The 18408-nt window shown below is 38.5% G+C and overlaps 1 protein-coding gene across 2 annotated transcripts in view; it reads right to left on the bottom strand.

The window, feature by feature from the left end:
- The window catches only part of PUDP (pseudouridine 5'-phosphatase), an 81735-nt gene that overhangs the window by 22009 nt on the left and 41318 nt on the right, over positions 1 to 18408 (bottom strand). For both annotated transcript variants that reach the window (XM_086768403.1, XM_086768412.1), the window contains exon 3: positions 12934 to 13163. In XM_086768403.1, the coding sequence (XP_086624529.1) occupies positions 12934 to 13163 (230 nt within the window). The remainder of the gene's footprint in view (positions 1 to 12933; positions 13164 to 18408) is intronic.

Below are 18408 nucleotides of genomic sequence, written 5' to 3'. Positions count from 1 at the left end.
CTGACCTCTGTGCCTTGTACAATCTCCATGCCTACACTCTTCATTCTTCTTGTGCAGTATCTTTAAAAATACACTCTTTTAGGAATCACTGGTACATTTTCTCCTTCCTCCTTTTCTTATTTATGAGCTATTAACTGAAATTTGTCTTCTTAAACCACTTTTGCTATTTGCTGGACCAGGGTAGCAAAGAATACAGCTGAAAGCTAATGCAGAGCTGGCTGATTCACTTAATTCTATCACAAATGACCTCTGTTAACTCTTCAACTCTGAGGAAAATTGAGGTACAATACTTGCTTGACTCCCGGCTTCCCAAACTTCAAACACCTGTTCTACACAATATAACTCTTCATGGAAATTATTATATGACCATTGTACTAGTTATCACTATAATTAGAAAATATTAATATCTTCTGAGGAAAACATTAAAATAGTTACAAACACTTTGCTGAAGTTTAAGGAAAAAAAAAATCTTCTCAATGAAAATTTTGGCCTGAAAAGTTAAAAACTCACAACTGAAACCAGTCTTCAAACGATATAGAATCACAGAATCATAGAATGGTTAGAGTTGGAAGGGACCTTCAAAGGTCATCTAGTCCAACCCCCCTGCAAGGAGCAGGGACATCCCCAACTAGATCGGGTTGCTCAGAGCCTCATCCAGCCTGGCCTTGAACGTTTCCAGGGATGGGGCCTCCACCACTTTTCTGGGCAACCTGTTCCACTGTTCTATAACTCGCATCGTAAAAAATTTTTTCCTGATTTCCAATCTAAATCTACGTCCCTCTATTTTAAAACCATTACCCCTCGTCCTATCACAACAGGGCCTACTAAACAGCTTTTCCCCATCTTTCTTGTAGGCCCCCTTTACATACTGGAAGACCGCTATCAGGTCTCCCCGGAGCCTCCTCTTCTCCAGGCTGAACAGACCCAACTCTCTCAGCCTGTCCTCATAAGAGAGGTGCTCCAGCCCTCTGATCATCTTCGTGGCCCTCCTCTGGACCCTTTCCAACTGGTCCATGTCCTTCTTGTGTTGGGGGCTCCAGAACTGGACACAGTACTCCAGGTGGGGTCTCACCAGGGCAGAGTAGAGGGGGAGAATCACCTCCCTCGACCTGCTGGCCACGCTCCTCTTGATGCAGCCCAGGATGCGGTTGGCCTTCTGGGCCGCAAGGGCGCATTGCCTGCTCATGTTAAGCTTCTCATCCACCAGCACTCCCAAGTCCTTCTCCTCAGAGCTGCTCTCAATCCATTCCCCGCCCAGCCTGTATTTGTGCCTGGGATTGCCATGACCCAGGTGCAGGACCTTGCACTTGGCCTGGTTGAACTTCATGAGGTTGGCACGGGCCCAACTCTCCAGCCTGTCAAGGTCCCTCTGGATGGCATCCCTCCCTTCCAGCGTGTCGGCGGCACCACACAACTTGGTGTCGTCGGCGAACTTGCTGAGGGTGCACTCTATCCCACTGTCCATGTCGCCGACAAAGATGTTGAACAGGGCCGGGCCCAGCACGGACCCCTGAGGGATGCCACTCGTGACTGGTCTCCACATGGACATTGAGCCGTTGACCACCACTCTCTGAGTGCAGCCATCCAGCCAACTCCTTATCCACCGAGTGGTCCGTCCATCAAACCCATGTCTCTCTAGTTTAGAGAGAAGGAGATCATGCGGGACAGTGTCAAAAGCTTTGCACAAGTCCAGGTAGATGATGTCTGTTAGTCGTCCCTTGTCCACCGATGCCGTCACCCCGTCATAGAAGCCCACCAAATTGGTCAGGCACGATCTGCCCTTGGTGAAGCCATGTTGGCTGTCACCAACCACCTCCTTGCTCTCCATGTGCCTTAGCATGGTTTCCAGGAGAATCTGCTCCATGACCTTGCCAGGCACAGAGGTGAGGCTGACCGGCCTGTAGTTACCCAGGTCTTCCTTATTCCCCTTTTTAAAAATTGGGGTTATGTTCCCTCTCTTCCAGTCATCGGGGACCTCACCAGACCGCCACGACTTCTCAAATACGATAGCCAGTGGCTTGGCAACTTCATCTGCCAGTTCCCTCAGGACCCGCGGATGGATCTCGTCAGGTTCCATGGACTTGTGCACCTTTAGGTTCCTCAGATGATCCCGAACCTGCTCTTCGAGTACAATGGGCGGTTCTTCGTTCTCACAGTCCCTGCTTGCACCTTCTACAGCTTGGGTGGTGGGACAGGAACTCTTGTCGGTGAAGACTGAGGCAAAAAAGTCATTGAGAACCTCAGCCTTCTCCATGTCCTGGGTAACCAGGACACCAGTTCCCTTCTGGAGGGGGCCTACATTTTCCCTGGACTTTCTTTTGTCCCCTACGTACCTATAAAAGCTCTTCTTGTTGTATTTTATATCCCTGGCCAGATTCAGTTCTGCCAGGGCTTTGGCCTTCCTTACCTTATCCCTGGCCACTCGCGGCTAATCTTAAAGCGGCAAATGCATTCTACCTAAGACACATGATCATTCTTTGTAGCATAAAAGCTTCTGTTGGCTTTCTCTTGGGATAAATGCATTACTGAAAGTGGAAAGCAGTAAGATAAGTTACATACTATTATGCTTTTTGCCCATGGCACTTTTTTTGAATCAGTAATATTTTGAGTCTGTAATAGCTTTGACGTTCAGGACAATAGGCCGCAATCTCTAATGTTTCCACTCTTTCGTCTGAAGCTACAGGATGCAATAATGTGTTTTGGAGACAGCAATTGAATGGGTCACTGTGACCAGGTACCTGTTCAGGAGAAAAGGCCATTTCCCCATGGAGGAAAACGTGTTCTGTAACAGAAGATATTTTCAGTAATGTATGAAAACGTATCAGTTAGTCTTTGCTAGTCAGCAAGACCTCGAGGCTTTGAAGCAAGTAAACTATGAAGTGGAGGAGTTACTAACATTAAAAAAACCACATTTCTCATTACCATGCTACTATTTTAGAAAGTAGTTGCAGATGCATTTTAAAAGTATACTGGTGTTACTCAGGGAAATACTGACTAGTAATCCTTACCTCTATTCTTGGTAAAATCTGCTGACACAAAGTTATGTAGATTAGCCGGGAAAAGAAACATCTGTAAGAAACTTGGAGTGACAAGGTAGGCTACTGGGCAGTGAAGTGTCAAATTAAATAAAATAGTCAAGAAGTGTAAGCAATAGATATTAGCTGGAAAGAATAAATGACATGTACATCTTGTAACATTCAGTTTAAGTATTGGACATCACTGTAGACAGCTCAGTGAAAACTCAGAGCTTGGGTGATATTGTATATATTAATAGACAGATATAATGCTGTCTCATCTGGAATACTTTATGTACTGTATGCCACAGACAATATTCCATGTAAAATGTTTTTGATTAGAAAGGGTCTGAAGAAATGCAATCAGAATGCTTATGAGGGAAAAAAAACCAAAAACAACACAAAACCACTCCCCACCATCCCAAAAAAATCCCAAATACAACTCTTTCAGATGGTGAGAGTCTGCACAGACTGTGAAGTTTTTTACTTAAGGAGTAAGAAATAAAAAGGGATATGATGAGTAGTACTTAAAATATTGAGTGGCAGATCAATTACTTCTTATCTTTCTCACTCATAACACACACAAAAAGCTGACATTCAAAGAAGTTAAAAGGTGAGAAATTCAGAACATGTGCAAAAGGTTTACAGAATTAATTGTCCCAGTCCTTGCAGTCATCAGCATCAAGAAAAAAACAAACACTGTGAAAAGGTTACCAAAGCCCCTCTCTCCCTTTTTATTTATTTTTTTTTTTTTTGTTAAAAAAGAGCCTTCAATTACTTGGTATGGGAGCAACAGAATTTAAGTAGATAAATTATCCAGCTCTAGCTAAAAGGTGATTATTACGTCTCTGCTATTAGCTGTCATTAGAGATAGATAGTACTGTATAAGATGAACACTGAGCATGAACAGCAATTCCTATATTCAGTATTATTTAGAAAAAAAAATACAAAGTTTATTTGATGGAATAGGAGGACAGAATTTCTACTACTGCTTGGAATTATTTTCTACTGTAAATCAGAATCATTTCAGTCTTACTGAATCTTAACTTGAACCATTCCCTTCTTGGCTTTGAATCACACTATTATTCTAAGATAAAGAGATGCTGGAATGGAAATGTTAAGCACCCTTTTTTAGCAGATAAAGCTGTCACTCCTTCAGCTCTTGTGTGTGCTACAAGGTCTTTTATCTTTATACCACCAGTCTACCACAGTAATAATAATAAAAAATTCTCAAACATTGCTTTATGGAGTACACTTTGTAATCATCTTGTAAGTGCACTTATTTTGTGATAGAGCCATCAGCCTGAGCAAAATGCTTTGCCTTGTTTACACTATTAATAATTTGTCAGTGTTAATTGATGGTCCTGTATGTAGGTTTTCTGCAACTGTGCCAAAAAACCAGACTCTAATAAATTCTTCACCACACAACAGAATAAGCAGAACCCTACCATGAATAGTAGCTCTCAGAAAATTACTTACAACTGCATCTCCACAAAGAGTAACTAACTTAGGAAAAAAAAAGAAGAACTTAAAAAAGAAGCAAACAAATGAACTCTCCTTCTCCTAGCCTGAGCGCATTAAAACAACACATAGTTGACCTTAGTCTTTCAAAGGTTTCCGGAGGTCTCTCCATTACAATAATTTACAAAGAAGCAATAAAAAAATTCTGCTAACAACTAAATTCCTTGTTTCAGTCTTCATTCTTTGTCCCGAAACTGTTGAAAAGCATTGTTACAACAAGCTCTGGGGTGATTACAAAGGTAACTTGAGATACAGACAGGATCAGTGCACTAGATCTTTTTGAAAGTGGATTTATTCATGCTTGCTATAACCCAAAAGACATTAAAAACATTTTTTTGGTGAAAATTCCTGTTAATTAAAATCTAATTATTCAATGACTACTCTGTTTGGCATCTCCAAAAAATGCTCAAGGTCTTGAAAGAAAGAAAAGATAACTCAATGAGTAATTTATCATAAAAGAAGGATTTGCCCCTCTCTTTTTCACTACTTACCATGCATAACTAATATGTGATAATACCCATAATGAGTTCCCTAAAACAATTAGCAATGCATCTCTAGTGACCTGCTAATCTGAATATAATGCTTTCAGAATTTGGAGGTGTACCAGTCTCTGCGCTTAAACACTCACCTCACGTAGAAGCAAAGAAAGCTGCAGAACGTAATTTATTATTCTGCATCACATTTCATCAAGTCCCTTAGCAGCTACTTGATACATTATCAAGACAAATGCAAGGAAAAAAAAATTATTCCTGCCTTCCCACCCCGTAAGAGGGTACCCCAAAGACTAAGAACCAATTATAATCCTTCTTTCCTTTTCCAATCAGATACATTAAGTGAAGGCAAACCTTGACCAGGTTATTTTTTGCATGGAATTTCAATGACTTTTTTCATCTCCATAAGACAAATACATCCATAAATAAACATGCACTGCAGTAACAAGGGCAGTGTCTGGAACACTTAAGAGCTAAATTACTTTCAAGCCATGCAACATCTCATTTTTCTTCCACAAATATACAATAAAGATTCCCAGCATGGCTGGGGGGGAGAGGGGGAGGGGTGCACACACACAAGCACACACGCCTCAGGAGAAGAGGGAGGAAGAAAATCAACCATGTGAACTGAGAGCATGATAACTGAAAATAAAAGAAAATAAACAACTTTATAACTGTCTCCTTCCTTTAATTGTCTTGTAAATATAAAATAGTGATCTTTTATGGATTTGGGGAAAAAAGTGCATGTGTATAGCAGAACTTCAGAAGTCCTGGATTATTAGATGTCATGAAATCTCTCACATTCTTCTCTCTAGAGCCATGTCTGTTCACCTACAAAGCTGGAAGTTGAGCTTCATAATCACAGACTTCATCATCCAGTCTGGGAGACACAAACTAGGGCTACATGTGTAGACTATGTAGATACTGAGGAAGGTGCAAGATTCAGCAAATAGACTGCTAGAGTGCTGTGATCTTTGTATCCCAAGCTGTAAGCTTCTTGCAGTATTTTAAGAGGGAGGTCTTAACACATAAATCTCTATATTGTTCAATACCTACTTACTTTAAATTGCCTAATAGGCAAATTAAAGATATAATTTACTAATAATTTATTCTTTTAAATTTCTCTGGTGTCTATCTGAAATCAATAGATTCTCCAGCAGGAGGGGGAAAGAACCGTTAAAAAGTTATGCTGTTATTTTGTGGTGCCCCACAGTAGCAGGAATGCAAGAGGTAAGCCAGCAACACATACTAAATATTCAAATCAGAACTTGCCATCTAGAAATAAGTCTTCAGTCACACGGTAGAGCAGGAAAAGTAAAGGCTTTATGAGTTCATGAAAAAGTTCCATTCAAGAACCTTCCTGAGCAAACAGCCGGTGTACCATGTGGTAAGTAGGACAATCCCCAAGGAAACTCAAAAACTGGAAGACTGAACACCTCAGGTTAAAGAGTGCTCAAAAAGCTGTTTCCTCCAATTTTTTCAGGAAGTATTCCACACAGTGGACAAGATAAGGACAACTTTCTCTTCTAATCTGCTTTAAAAAGAAAACAGAAGTCCCAGATTGCTGTTATGTTCTCTTTGGAGCCAATTTTTCTTGACATTTGAGGAACGCGCTGGGACTACTTTTCCAATTATGCTTTACAAAAGACTAACTGCAAGAGATGTTTAGTTCATGACAAATAGACACAAGCTGTTGAGATTGGGCAATTTTGGATGCACATGTGAAAGCAAAAAACTAGCTTCTCAAAAAACTGTAAAGACAGAAAGGGAGGTTCCTACTGAACTTGGCATCTCATCTTAGTTAGAAGGCAGGCAACTGGAAATGTCCTGTTCTCAAGCCAACAGATACACTCTTTCAGATTTCACTTGCTATCCACTCTCAACACTTAAGGGTATGTCTGCATGGAACAACTAAGCCAATGTGGGTGCACACAAACAACGTGACATGCTTCATTCACCTTTCAATCACCCCATGTACAGTAACAGTAAGAGCTGCCATATGTAATCTAAATTCATCAAGGAAGTGAAATTGCTGTAAACTTAAGCGCGCCAGAGAGCAATTTCAAGCTCTCATAGCACTGAACCAGTTGCTCAACAGTTTCACCACGTCCCAGGGAGAACCATCTCCACCACACAACACACTTCTGCCAAGGGATAATCTTCTCCCCCATGTTTGAAAGCTGGCTACTGTGCAGCACAGGATGCAAGGCTAACAAGAATGCTGAGGGAGCACAACCTTGCAGGTAAGGGACTGCAAAGGGGCTCTCAGTGCAAGCAGTGAGGAAATTCTTTCTAAAAAAGTCCAACAAGAAAACACAGACACCAGAAACACTCAAACATCCCAGACCTTCAGTCAGTGTACTAACCACCTGGCTACACAGGAGTTGGCTCCAACAAATCAGACAACACAGGATTCTTTATTGGCTCTAACCCATCAACCGCCTAATTTGAATGAATTAATGATCTGTAATTACATCAGTACAGACAAGAAAGTCAAGTGGCTTCCGAAAAGAAAGCCCAAATTCTGCTTTCTACTTCAAAATGCACCAGCAGCTAGAGTGGTGGAGCAACACTCATTCCTCTTCATGCAGTAAGTGGTCGCTGGCATGCGTTGTATCTGCTTCTATACAGACCGCAGTGTATGTGAACAGCAGTGATCTATGACAAACTCTTCTCCACCTGTGCCACTGAATGCAGCCTAATGCTTTAAAAGTCAGGTCTGCTATGACCAGTACCATCACAGGCTATACCACTGGAAAAAGCAAACATCCAGCAATATGCTAAAATAACTGGCAAAAATTGTGAATCAAAGGAGATAAGACAGCAGAGCTTGTGTAAATCAGAATGGTTTATAGCATGAACAGCTGTTTAGAAGAGTGTTTCAGCTGAGCAAAAACTGTCAACATAGGGCTATTCAAAGGATAGACTAGAGTCAAGTTTGAAGAGAGAGTCACTGATGTAGGTTTGAACTAAGTTGAAAAATGTCTATGTATTTTTACATTTAATGCTTTTGCTATTTCTAAAATAAAATGTCTGATTTGTGAATTGTACACATTCAGGAACAAGTGCAAGTCAATTTATTTACAAAATGGAAAAGGGGTAGCTTTGTGATGACTACAACGTGGTTTCAACAGCAGGGATTCCAATTTACAGCTCAATACATCACCTAGAATGGCTGTACTTGCCTTTGCAATTTCTGTAGCTTATTTAAAGTACTCCTAATAAATGCAAACTCCAGGTATACATAAGGAATAACAGAAACATCATTAATAAAATAACTGTTTATCTGAAAACCATAGTAAGTGAAATACATACACTACATGCATACACTAAAAGTGGTGCAGTTGAAGTGGAAAAAAAAAATAGAGAAAGGAAAAAAATAAGAGGGGATAAAAAATAAAAATCGGATTTTGGCATCTTTTTTACACAAGCTCACAATAATGGTGGTCACGTTAAGTGCTAAACCAGCCTTCTTCACCCTCTGTTTTCTTTGTACAATACAGACTAAAATTACAAAATGGTCATAATGTTCTGAATCTCTATTACTCTTTCACTACATCTTTTGTAGAAAAAAGTCTCAGAAAATTTCTCTTTAAACTTCCATTTTCTGTGACATATAAAGTCCACTGAGACTCATAAATCCTAATGTCATTTAATCAGTCTGAAAAATTTTAACGAGCTCTCACTAGATTTGGTTCCTAACTAGGGGATCAATTAATTAATTAGAAATTGAAGAAATGACAAAGAAATAGGGTTTTAAATTAAGGTGGTGATTTACACGACTTGGAATTTTTTTTAATAGAATAGACCAATTCTTCATAAGAGAGTTATGACCATTTGTATTACTACATTTTCCTCTTTTTAAACAATGGATATAAATAGTATTGATTTTTAAACTACACTACGAGAAGGTCTTTTATTTTCCAGAAAAGCTACAGGCAAAATAACTAAAATACTGTAAAGGCCAGCTTCAACCTGCCACATGCTCAAGTAGGTAAATAATTAATTCATGTGGTTTTAATGACATGAGTATATTGGAGGTACGTATAAATGTTTGTATGGGAATGTCTGAAACTCTCTGAGTTAGAGTTATATTTGAAATAAATTTAGTATATAACATTTTTTTTCTTCCTATGAAATAAAATTGCTTCAAGGTAACACTGAAAACTCATAGTTGAGATATATCTCTTACATACAAATACACACAGAAACACACAAACAGTAAGTTTTTTATGAAGTCTTTTGAAGTAAAAATTAATATTCTAATATTTATAAATTCCAAAAGCACGATTTTAAATATTTTATGCCCTTTAAATCAAAACAGATTAGAGAAATATTGTTTAGCAAAAGCACTTTTGTTTCCTTTTTTTTTTCCTCCAGATCAAACCTGTGAAATGTATCACCAAATCACAGGATGATTGAGTTTGGAAGGGATCTCAGGAGCTCATCTGCTCCAACCCCCCTGTTCAAGGAGGGCCACCTAGAGCCTGTTGCCCAGGACCATATCTAGATGGCTTTTAAACATCTCCAACGTGGGAGACTCCATCACCTCTCTTGGCAACCTCTTCTAGCACTCAGTTACCCTCACAGAAAAGAAGTATTTTCTTGTGCTCAGACAGAACCTCCTATGTTTGTGCCCATTACCTCTGGTTCCATCACTGGGCCCCCACTGAAAAGAGCATGTCTCTGTCTTCTTTACACTCTCCCTTCAGGTATTTATATACATTAATAAGATGCTCCTGAGCATTCCCTTCTCTTCATCAGCAAACTGCCCCATCAATCACATCATTAAAAAAGATGTAAAACAGGACTGGATAGGGTATTGACCCCTGGGGCACACTGCTAGCCACTAGCATCCAACTACACTTTGTGCTGGTGACAACCACCCTCTGGGCTCAGCTGTTCAGACAGTTTTCAATCCACCTTGCTGCTCATCCAACCCATCCATCAACACCTACTCTATGAGGATCTTACAGGAGAGAGTGTCAAAGGCCTTACTGTAGTCCAGGTAGACAACAGTCACTGCTCTCCCCTCATCTGCCAGGCCAGTCATCTCGTTGCAGAAACTTATCAAGTTGGTCAAGCATGATTTCCTCTTGGTTAAGTCATGCTGACTGCTCCTGATTTGCTTGTCCCTAGTGTGCCTGGAGATGGTTTTCAGGACTACTTGCTCCATCATCTTTTCAAGGATTGAGATGAGGCTGAGAAGCCTGTAGTTCCCTGTGTCCTCCTTCTCGCCCTTCTTCAAGATAGGAGTGACATTTCCTTTACTCCAATCTCTGGGCACTTCTCCCAGTGGCCATAATTGATCAAAGATTATCAGGAGTGACCCCGCAATTACATCTGTCAGCTCCCTCAGCTCTCAAGGGTGCATCCCATCAGGGCCTATGGATTCATCCATGTCCTGTCTGCTTACATACACCCTGACTTGATTCTCTTTCACCAACAGTACGTATTCCTTGCTCCAACCCTTCCCTGTGATCTCTTGGACCTGGCGTTTCTGACTTGCTACATTCACTACTTCATCCTTTTTCATGTCCTATGTAACCAAGTCCCCCATCTCATTCAGCAATGGGCTCACATGTTCCCTAGTCCTCCTTTTGTCTCCTATGTACTTACAGAAGCCCTTCTTGTTGTCTTTGACATCCCTGGGCATATAGAGCTGAAATTACCAAATTCCAAAGTAGTGTCATCAATTAAACTCCGATTTTGCCTCTGCAGCACATTTTAAAGGATCCCTTTGTCAGGGACTGAAAGAGTTAATGTCGCAAACGTTGTGGCTGTGGTGCCACAGGGTGCAGTCTGCAGTCTGCATAGGGGAGGTGGGGGCTGCATGGGGGATGTGCAGCTCCCCAGGCCCCTGTCCAACACAGGAGATGGAGGTGGAGGCCGCATGGGTGATGTGTAGCTCCCCAGGCCCTTGTTAATAACTTGCCAAATATGGCCAGGGGTCACACAGGGTCATCTGAGGAGCGGGCTTCCGACCACTCCTCACATTTAGTGCCTGCTTCACCACCTGTGCAGAGGACTCAGAACTTTCTGGAACCAGATGCTTCAAGAGGCAGAACTGGAGGCGGGGATTAGCCTATAAAAGACACTGCCTCAGGGAGCCGTGGGGCGAGCCCCCCTCCACCAGAAGGCCATCACGGCTGCCCGCCAGCAGAAGCCACGCGCCCGCTACCCTACTGGAGGATCCGCACACCCACCCATCATTGTCGTCGCTGGATCCAAGGGTGGTGATATCTCTTTCCCTCTTTTCCTCTGTCTCTTTTCTATTTTCCTTTTCCATCTTAGAAATACTCTGATAAAAGCGCCGGCTATCAAACCCCTTTATGCCTTACAAGTTTTCAAAGTTAAGTCGTTCCTCCAAATGTTAAATAAGATCCTAAATCGATTGTTTGGTGTCGGTTCACCTTAATTTAGTTCGAGGGAATCACAAACCTGCTATGCCTCCAGGCCGTAACACCCTAAAAAGGAATTCCTGTTATAAAAATTTGAAACATAGTAATATACTAAGTAACTAAGCAAGAAAGAATAATTTTATATGAAAATGACATTAAGCTGTGGTTTAAGTTTGTTTTCAATGCCTCTCTTACTCCCTTCAAAACCTTGGTCTGCTTCCCAGTATTTTCTCCCAATTGAGTATTAACATGTTCAAAATTCATAACTACTTGACTCTAAGGTGAGATTTACAGCCTTGCTGCTCAGAGTCTTCAACATTTGGAAGGTACCATACAAGGCCTACTCACACAACTACCTAACATGTTCACACAACTGCCATCTGCATGAACATGAAGATGTACATTTGGTGTTATCTTTCCTAAACATCAAGTTTCCAAATGAAGTTGATGAACATACACAGAATGTCAACAGAACTTGCAAAAGAAAAAAAAAATCTCAAAAACTAAAACTAGTTTGGTTAACACTGTTGATAGCATGCCACACTGCATCAAACTTATTTCACTTTGTATTCCCAGGCAACACAAGTACCATTTAGACTCTGGATGAGAAGTATGACAGGCTGAAGAACCTTAGCTAATAATTCTGTATATATTTCTGTAATCATTTTTGCCTCAATAATCCTACTGAGAAAACAGTAATTACAGTGTAATCCACCTAAAGTTGTTTCTTAAAAATTAGTATGTAATGCATTTTTTTGCTGTAATAAAACTCCAAAACTTCAGAACTTACGTTCCACTCAGGATAGACAAGAAGTGAGAAAGATATTTTAGGAAGAAAGGCAATTTAATTTAAAATAAAATGTCAAAGACATTATTTTAACTAACTCTCAACTTAGCTTTCAAATATTCTCCCTGCAGATTTCTATTTCAGAATCAAGTCTGGAAAGTTATATAGAAGGGAGACAAATTAAACACCTCTTCTATTCCAGAAAGATTGCTCAAACCAATCGGTTTTAAATTAGAAAACAAGAATTATGATCTCAGATATTTAGAATTCAAGAGGAAAGAGATGGCTTCAGAAAAATATATGCCCTCTTTACAAAGAAGTATCTTTAATGTTTAGACAGTAAGGAGGTAAATCAGCCATGAACGTATGAAAAATAAACTGATATGTGTTTAAATAACTGTTTCCAAACTTTGAGTAGTGAAGTTAAGCTTTTAGATTTATGCATAGAGCAGAAAATCATTACATGTTCCTATTACTGCACACCACCACGCAGTAAATCACAGCAATCTGCATTACAAACATTATATGTAGTGGTGGGAAATGATGCTTTCCAACAATCTCTTGCTTCAACATCATAAACATCTTTGAAAACAGAGGTTGCTGATTTTTAAATGTTTATATTAAATCTTAAAGTATTTATCAAGTTAAAAAAAAATCCAAATACAGCCTAAACAGAATATTCCTAACTGTTCAGATAATTTGTTCCCTTTCCTTCTTACCTTCTCTGGCGGTGCAGGAGGGTGAAATCTCTTTGCACAAACTAGAAATACATCAGGCTGTGGCTTGCCATGCTTCACCTCGGGGTCATCTCCCAACACAATATGATTAAAAAGACCAAAGAAGTCTTTGTGTCTGGCTGTTTTCATCTGAAATGTCATTTCAGCTGAGCTGGTGGCAACAGCAATGGGTATGTTGTGTTTGTGCAAATGACGAATCAGTTTATCAACCCCTGCAAGACAAATATACAGATTTATATATACATATATGCATATATGTAGGTATATATATTAATATGTATACCTACTTACAACGTATATTTAGAAATATTTCAACTATGTTGTTTCACTGAGTATAACAACCCATTCCAATCAGTCAGTGTAGAAGAAAATTCTTGCTATATCTGAAATATTCCTTCTCAACATAAAAATCATGGAACATTCCTTAAGGTATATACTTGTTCTGTCATCAAATGATGCTTTTCTCAAAATATGCCAAAAATAGGTTCAACATCATTGCATAAGTACACCGACGAGAAGCTCATTAAGCAATGTCCCCAACATTAGGTATGTTCATTATTTCAAACCCTCTGTAAGTGAGAGAAAAGCACACAAGGGAACATTTTCTTTTATACACACTTAACAGTCCTGAAAAAAAAAAAAAGAAAAAAGAAAAAAAAATCAAAGTCAAAGAAACACACTCTTCTCATTGAATGGTATAGTTTTAATTTCTGAAACAGGTATCCAACTGGCTTAAACCAGTCCCTAAGAGAGCTCAGTTTCTCTCTTTTGCAATTACTAAAGCTAGTAACACTGGGCAGAGGAGAGGAGCTGTCAGTCACAGTTGGTAATACCAGAGCTTTATCTATTGATGCTGTGAACTCAGAGTAATGAACACCTCAAGCCTAATGGGTAGAAACTTCAATCTGATCTAGTCTTCTAGGGAAGGTTAATGCAGCGAACAGTGAAAACCCAGCAGTCTGTGTAAGACAGAAACATTCATTATTTGGGGCAAGTTTTTAATTTCACATATAGAAGCTTCAATGGTTCTTTGCTGCAGTGTTCTGAATCCTGGATACCTCTCCCACACTAAACAATTAGCAGTGTCTAATAGAGAATAAGAGTGGACATCCGGTCTTCACCGATTCACAGAGAAAATCCCTTCGTATCTGTAAAATCATTTGAGCTCTGTCTCTTGGCATGACTCCAAACTGTCAGACACAGGATATTAGTTTCAGATAGATAAGCCTCCAGTTAGTTTTGGCTCTTTGAACCAACCTGAGAACAATTCTTTTTTTTTTTCATCGTCCAATTGCATGAATTCTTGTCCTACTTTTCATGCCTGGCTGTACTAAAGTAATCTTATTCTCTTCCTCCTGATTCACTGTCATACTTATGCCTGGTCCCTGCTACCTCAAAACATTACTACTCCTCACATCTGTTTAATTCTTTCCTTTGCCACTCCAGCATCTCTGATTGGCATTTCCCATATGATCCACCCTTTCTACTCCATTGTTCCATTTTGACAATCTCTATAAACAACAATCTTATCTGCAATACATTTTTCCCAAATATAGTCATATGCCCAACTTTGAGAAGTTATAATTAGTATTGATAATAAAGTGTGCAGACGAGTAAATGTGTGCATTAACTAACCCATCTACATGGAAATGACCTGTAGATGTGGCCCTCCACAGATTCCTTCTTTATTCTCTAGGATCTAATCAACTAATTAATAACTGACATTTCCAGCTCCATGCTTGTATTTGAAGACAGACTGTAAACGATAAATACATGCACTCTGTGATGTTAGATTTTCAGCTGGATAGAAATAAGAGCAGTGTTACTCCTCCTGTAATGTCAATGCACCACCCATTTAAAAGCCTTCCTATGCCCCCTTAAATGGTTGCATTAATACAAGTGCATTTTTTCCCAAATGATGTCCTCTCATTGAAATATGATGCTAAATACAAGTTAATTTATTGTTCCAGATACAGATTATGTCTTCATTCTGAAACATGTGAAGCTCATATTAAATTAATGGAAGTACTAAGATGTCTTAATGTAAAGCACTAGCCCAAATGTTTCTTTTTAAAAATAAAATGCATTAATTCAAAAGTATTTATTCTAAATAATCTGCAACATTAAGCAAGGCTAGCATATCGTGTCTGTAGTAATATAAAGGAGAAGTATAAAGATTACACAAGTAAGAAGACTTTTCCTATCTCCTGTGTTCTTGTTATAATGTAGTTAGTTTTCTCTAAAGTTGTGTTCTTTTCAAATAGCTAATTTTCTTTAGTCCCACTGCATCAGTTCATCTGTCACAGGGTGTGTTTATTCTACGTTTCTATTGGAGGTAGTCAGCCACAGAAAAGCACTGTTGCAAAAAGGTTATTTCCCCAGAGTTCTCTCTTATATTCCCCCAGCACATCATGATTTTGGTGTATAAATGTGTGTGTGCATGTGTGTTTACTTTCTCTCTTTTTTGGCTTTCCTTGCTCCAAGGGAGCTAAAATTCAGCTGTCCCTAATAGCTCCGAAGAGCAAAGATTTACATTATTCAGAAAATGCACTTTAATAAAAATATTCTATTTTAAAAATTATTATTTGCATATGTACAAACATAGCAGGATAGTTTAGAAAAAAAAAGAAGGGGAAAATCAGTTGCATGGAAAAAAATAAATTGCATATGGAAGAATTGCTAGCATAACTTAACAAGCTCAAGACAGTAGCATTTGAAACATATTTTCATTCCAGGTTTGTTATTTCTTTGTAAAAGCTACAGATCAACAAAATCCATTTTTGTTTGCATCAATTACCATCAATATAGCTCTAGTTACCTTGCTACCACATCAAATTACTGACAGAATTATTGCACTAATTCAGTATACAAATTTTCATTAGGAAGATAATGTTTCTTAGTATCTTGCTTGTGCTTTTTTTTACAGAAAATGTCAACAGAAGGGGAACTGGAGAACTTTAATTGCTTTAAAGATCTGCAATAAACTTACCCTGACACATATTTTGTCATTATACCCCCCACAGCTACATAGATTTTTCAATCAAATGAAGACTTCAGTTACATCAAAAATAATAAATTAATAAATCAATGGCTATGAAGAAACATGGTGAAAATTTCTGTGAACTTGCTAACTTCTAACCTACTTGTAGCTACCACGTAAGGGATTTGGGCTCATTGGGATCATCCTCTGCCCCTCTTACTGAAAGCCTAGCCACATGTAGCAAGTTTTGGTTTTGTTTTTTTTTTTTTTTTTAGCATCTTTGATTATAAACAAAAAATAAAGAAAGATTAAAAGAAATGAGGATCTATCTTTTTCCAGCCTAAGGATACACTTCTACTGCAGCACACATGCAATAACAATCTTAGGCAGTACAACACAAATTCTTCAAGTAACCATAAAAAAAAATAGGAATAAATATTGCACATTGCTGTGCTCTATTGCCAAATGTGCTTTCATTTCAAATAATTAAAAAGGTAAATACTGTTTCTTTCCTCTATGTCTTTAAATTCTAAGTTTTAGAACAGACAACAGAAGCATACTATGTTCTAAATGTAATATTAAACATTGGTGACTATTGGAAAGAAAAACAGGTGAAAAGAAATGTAAGATAAATTTAGTTACAGAAGCTGAAAAAAAGAAGGATCAACTTTACATGTCAGCATTTTTAAAACTCGATTAATCACAAATGTGAATAAAGTTACTAACTTTGGGAAAAGAAAAAGAAAAAGATAACAAACTGTATCAACAGAAAGGACTTATTTCTTCTGAGACCACGGATGCATTTTAAAGGAAGAGATCAGCACTTTTACTCTGAAAGTTGCAGAAAACGATATATTTATATATATGTTTGTTTTTTTTTTAAGGAAGTATTATTCCTCCTTTAGACTCCCAATGTAGTCTTTGTTCTCTTTAGATTCAGCTGAAACCATGGCGACTAATACATTGGGTCAACTGACAAACTAAAATTAAGACTTATACTGAACAACAAAACCCTTGGGCTAACTGTCTCATTTTCCTTTTCATTGACTAACACAAACATGTTCAGCAAGAGTTCAGGAAACCAAATAAAGCTACGCTAAAATGATCTAACGGTAGTCCCCATCTAATTATTTATATGCTGTTACAACACTGTTTTCTACATGATTTTTTTTCAGTTATCACATTTTATAATCAAATGGCATTATTCATTATGAAGTGAAAATTACCAAGACATAACTCCTGAGAGCTAATTCAAAACGATGGAAAACAAAGGGACTTTTTATTTTCCTTTTAGCTTTATACAAACACAAGCTCTGTACCACACAGAATACTGCAGAATGGTGAACAACACATTTTTGCTTCATTTTATTAATAAACTTTCAAATTTTCATACAATCCCTTTTCTTGTGTTTGTCTACCATGGAACAGAACACTGTTCTTAACTTACATCATTTCTGGAACTGCAGATTCAGAACTACTTCTTGTGAAACCCCTCGAGACAAATAAGGAGATAATATCAAGCTCTTCTATTTTTTTTCTAATACAAGCCTCCAACTAAACTTTTGTCTTACAAAGCATTTTTTATTTTTCTCTTTTCCCAAAGTGAAGTTCCTATGAACATCTCATAGTAGACTATAAGAATGCTTTTGAAGATAGAAAAGAAAGTTATCTCCATCATAAACTGGGCAAACATATGAGACAGGGAAGAGGTTTATTCATGTCACTTCAGTACTGAACCATAATTTCAGTTTCCTCTGTTCACCAGTTGAATGATTTCTGATGTTCATATTTCTGCTTACAGTCTATTCATTTGAAGGCATAACTACTCCATCAGGCAGACAATCACACACTAAGCTCTGCCAGTACCTTGACTTGAAAATCCACTGTTTGATGGTCTTACAAGCATGGACAAATTCCTATGGTCTTACAGCTTCAGGAATACAGCTGTCTTGGGTAATGCCAGCACAGAGTGCAGGAAAAAAGCCGCATAAATGCCCAGGCCTACACAGACAATCCCACTGTCTTTTCTGATGTCTGTTTCAATCATAAAAAGATGAACATAAGCTATGTAAGAAAAAGCCCTTGAAAAATGAATGAAACTACCCAAGGCCTTCTCTTAGGCAAAAGCATACATTGTAAATAGAACCACAAGGCGTTAGTAACCTAAAATTTACAAGGTAGCTTTTATGAAAGTTAAGCTTCCACATTACATTATAGGACCTCCTAATTGGCTGAGAAGGCCTCAGCTAAACAAACAATGGTATTTTCAGTGGCAAATCCTTTAATGAACATCACAGTGTTCCATACCTCTCTTGCATCTCTTTAGTTCATCCTTTTGTGCCACCTAATACTAATTACATCTAATTTTTAACTAATAGTATTTTAACCATTATGCAATCCTGGGAAGAGAAACAGGAAATCAGCGGACAATAGAGAAGACAATATGTGTGTCATATCTTTTAAAAAAATTATTATTT

The sequence above is a fragment of the Chlamydotis macqueenii genome, chromosome 1, assembly GCF_036417535.1.
Source record: "Chlamydotis macqueenii isolate bChlMac1 chromosome 1, bChlMac1.mat, whole genome shotgun sequence".
Classification (NCBI taxonomy): Eukaryota; Metazoa; Chordata; class Aves; order Otidiformes; family Otididae; genus Chlamydotis; species Chlamydotis macqueenii.
This window is presented reverse-complemented; position numbering and strand designations above follow the sequence as displayed.